At 48.3% G+C, this 3749-nt stretch overlaps 1 protein-coding gene across 1 annotated transcript; it reads left to right on the forward strand.

The window, feature by feature from the left end:
• Positions 1-964: 964 nt before the first annotated feature.
• Positions 965-3509, forward strand: LOC135972988 (uncharacterized). The gene is made up of 2 exons (XM_065554024.1): positions 965-1945; positions 2940-3509. The coding sequence occupies exons 1-2, from the start codon at positions 1369-1371 to the stop codon at positions 3413-3415; spliced, it is 1053 nt and encodes a 350-aa protein (XP_065410096.1). The 5' UTR covers positions 965-1368; the 3' UTR covers positions 3416-3509.
• The last annotated feature ends 240 nt before the right edge of the window (positions 3510-3749 follow it).

Below are 3749 nucleotides of genomic sequence, written 5' to 3' on the forward strand. Positions count from 1 at the left end.
GGAGACTGAAAGTGGCATTTTTCATAAGCTTGTTATTAAAATGATTTATATTAAGTAATTTATTAAAAATGAGTGAGACTCCGGATACACCAACTAGGAATTGGAAAATTTCATGCTGCTGGTGAATAATTGTCATAGTTATTCTACAGTATCTACATTATTAGTTTATGGAATATCTCAGCAAGTAAATACTTTTTGCCAAGATATTATCCATAAGGCTTTCTGTATACAAAACTAACAACATTGAGGGGTTTGACTTCCATTAATAACTCTGATAAGCTTTCTTTTGCTGATTTTTTGTATTAAATATGGAGGCTTAGTGAGTTTGGAATGTCAGTTCAAAAAGCATTTCAAACAATAACTCCATAAAGTGTGAGGTAGATACACATTTATTATTAACGATGGCCCTGATTCAGCATTGTGTTGTTCCAGTTCTGCTTTGTGGCAACACCCCTGTTGGTGTAAAACTGGAGTAATGTACTGGTGAATCAAGCCTAAAGTATTTATTGATTTTATGGTAGATTTTGATATCCGTGCTCATGCTGAGCGGTACCTAACTCTATGTGTCCCATTGATTTCAGTGAAATTGCTTATGGGGCTGAGCAAAGGTAACAAAATCTGTCCCTATATATTTAGCAATAGATATTTATTATGAGCCACATTGAGTAGTACCTTATTCCACATTAACTCCAGTGGGACTACGCATGCTGCAAACTACTGTTCAACAAGAGTAAAGGGATCACACTCTGTCTCTAAAGTTTTCAAAATAAAAACATTAGTAAAATGACTACAGAATGTGTAAGTTAGAAGACAGGATAGCATACAAAAAAGAAACATGAAATAGTGCTGAAGCCCATATCCCCTTATCTTCACATCAATATCCTCTCAAAGACATTCTTTCCCTTTCCTACTCCAAGGGTTAAAAAGCAAGGGACTGCCTGCTTCTGAGCACTAGGGTTGCCAACTCTCTAAGGCCTGGTCTACACTAGGCGTTTATGTCGAAGTTAGCGCCGTTAAATCGAATTAACCCTGCACCCGTCCACACTGCGATGCTATTTAGTTCGACATAGAGGTCTCTTTAATTCGACTTCTGTACTCCTCCCCGACGAGGGGAGTAGCGCTAAATTCGACATGGCCATGTCGAATTAGGCTAGGTGTGGATGGAAATCGACGCTAATAGCTCCGGGAGCTATCCCACAGTGCACCACTCTGTTGACGCTCTGGACAGCAGTGCGAGCTCGGATGCTCTGACCAGCCACACAGGAAAAGCCCCGGGAAAATTTGAATTTGAATTCCTTTTCCTGTCTGGCCAGTTTGAATCTCATTTCCTGTCTGGACATCGTGGCGAGCACAGCAGCACTGGCAACGATGCAGAGCTCTCCAGCAGTGATGGCCATGCAGTCTGTGAATAGAAAGAGAGCCCCAGCATGGACTGATCGTGAAGTCTTGGATCTCATCGCTGTGTGGGGCGATGAGTCCGTGCTTTCCGAGCTGCGATCCAAAAGAAGGAATGCAAAGATCTACGAGAAGATCTCTAAAGACATGGCAGAGAGAGGATACAGCCGGGATGCAACGCAGTGCCGCGTGAAAATCAAGGAGCTGAGACAAGGCTACCAGAAGACCAAAGAGGCAAACGGACGCTCCGGATCCCATCCCCAGACATCCCGTTTCTACGAGGCACTGCATTCCATCCTCGGTGCTGCCGCCACCACTACCCCACCAGTGACCGTGGACTCTGAGGATGGGATACTGTCCACGGCCGGTTCCTCAGACATGTTAGGGGACGGGGAAGATGAGGAAGGAGATGAGGAGGGCGAGGCAGTTGGCAGCTCTCACAACGCTGATTTCCCCGACAGCCAGGATCTCTTCATCACCCTTACAGAGATCCCCTACGAAGCGTCCCCAGCCATTACCCCGGACACAGAATCTGGTGAAGGATCAGCCAGTAAGTGTTGTAAACATCTAAACATTTATTTTTAACAAAACAGGAATATTAACAATTAAAAGAATGGGTTGTTCATGATTAGTGTGCCCTAGGCGCTTAACGGTTTAGTAAGGGGCAGTGCAAGTTTTGAAAAGAAATCTAGCAATGTCCGGTTTTCAGTGATTGTCCTGCACAAGCCGCTCTACTGTGTATTCCCTGCTACTGCAGCTACAGTAAAATGCGGTCTATATGTGCGGGGATAGAGCAGTAATCCTCCTGGGACATCTCGATGAAGCTCTCCTGGAGGTAACTTGAAAGCCGTTGCATGAGGTTCTTGGGGAGAGCGGCCTTATTGGGTCCTCCGAAGTACGACACGTTGCCGCGCCACGAGATTATCAGGTACTCGGGGATCATTGCTCTGCACAGCAGGGCGGCATACGGCCCTGGTCTTTGGAGGCTTTCCCGGAGCATTCTCTCTTTGTCGCTCTCGGAGATCCTCATCAGGGTGATGTCGGCCATGGTGACCTGCTTTTAATTAGGTAGGGGAATGTTAGTGTTGGGACTGCTTTCCCGTTCCTTTACAGAACTGTCACCGCTGGTTTGCAGCCACGCGGTGGAGGCGGGAGAGGGGCAGCCGAAAGGGATCATTCCCGGGGACAGCCGCGAGGGGGTGGGACAGGGGCAGAGTTCCCGCTTGCCGGATTGCTGGCAGCAGGGACTGACATTGATTTAAATGTGAAATGAGGCCAGTGGTAATATAAAAGTTTTAAACTGCCACAAGTGTACGGCTTACCATGTCTGCCTGCAACAGAAATTCCGTTGTGCTGCCTCGCTTCTCAAATGTGCTGTTCAAGACCCCAGGCACAGAATGCGAAGGCCGAGAATTCGACCTTGTGCTGAGTGCGCATGTGAAAGGTGCTGTGCATGGTCTTGTTCACAGAGAAAGACTATGTTCTTTGTTCACAACTACATTTATCTTTCAGAGGAATTCACTCCCTTTTTCCCATTTCCACAGCCCCGTCTGCGACTGTCTCACAACCTAGCCTGGAATCACACTCCCAGAGGCTAGCGCGGATTAGGCGTAGGAAGAAGAGGACACGGGAGGACATGTTCTCTGAGCTTATGGCCTCTTCCCAAGCCCAGGCAGCACAGCAGACCCAGTGGCGGGAGAACTTGACCCGAATGCACCAAGCCAACATGGATCGGGAGGAGAGGTGGCGGCAGGAAGACCAGCAGGCGACTCTAACGCTGCTTGGACTACTGAGGGAGCAAACGGACACGCTCCGGCGCCTTGTGGATGTTCTGCAGGAACGGAGGCAGGAGGACAGAGCCCCGCTGCAGTCCATCTCTAACCGCCCTCCCCCGCCACCAAGTCCCATACCCACCTCACCCAAAGTGCAAAGAAGGAGAGGCGGCAGAGTCCCTGCTAACTCTCACTCCACCCCTGCAGAGAGCTCTAGTAGCAGAAGGCTCTCATTTCCCAAAATTTGAAAAGTTCTTTCCTTCCCGCCTGACACAAGCCCACGTCCAAGTTTCACCTCCCAATGCCATGTGTAGTTGATAATAAAAAATTCGTTTCTGTTAACTACTGTTTCAATCATGTTCTTTTGGAGGAGGAGGGGAAAGGGGGTTGGAAATTGGACAGGACAGTCTCCTTTGGCAGGGTACATAGTCGGGGGCAGGCACAGCAGCAGGGCACATACACAGTGCAGTGATGCAGTGACTAGTTGCCCCGGTTAGTCTGGGAGGTTGTTTTGATGTAATGTTGGGGGGGGTGGGTTGCTCTGTGACTTTGTGGCGGGGGAGGGCAGTTACAGATCTTAAG

Source organism: Chrysemys picta, chromosome 8 (assembly GCF_011386835.1).
Source record: "Chrysemys picta bellii isolate R12L10 chromosome 8, ASM1138683v2, whole genome shotgun sequence".
Lineage (NCBI taxonomy): Eukaryota > Metazoa > Chordata > Testudines > Emydidae > Chrysemys > Chrysemys picta.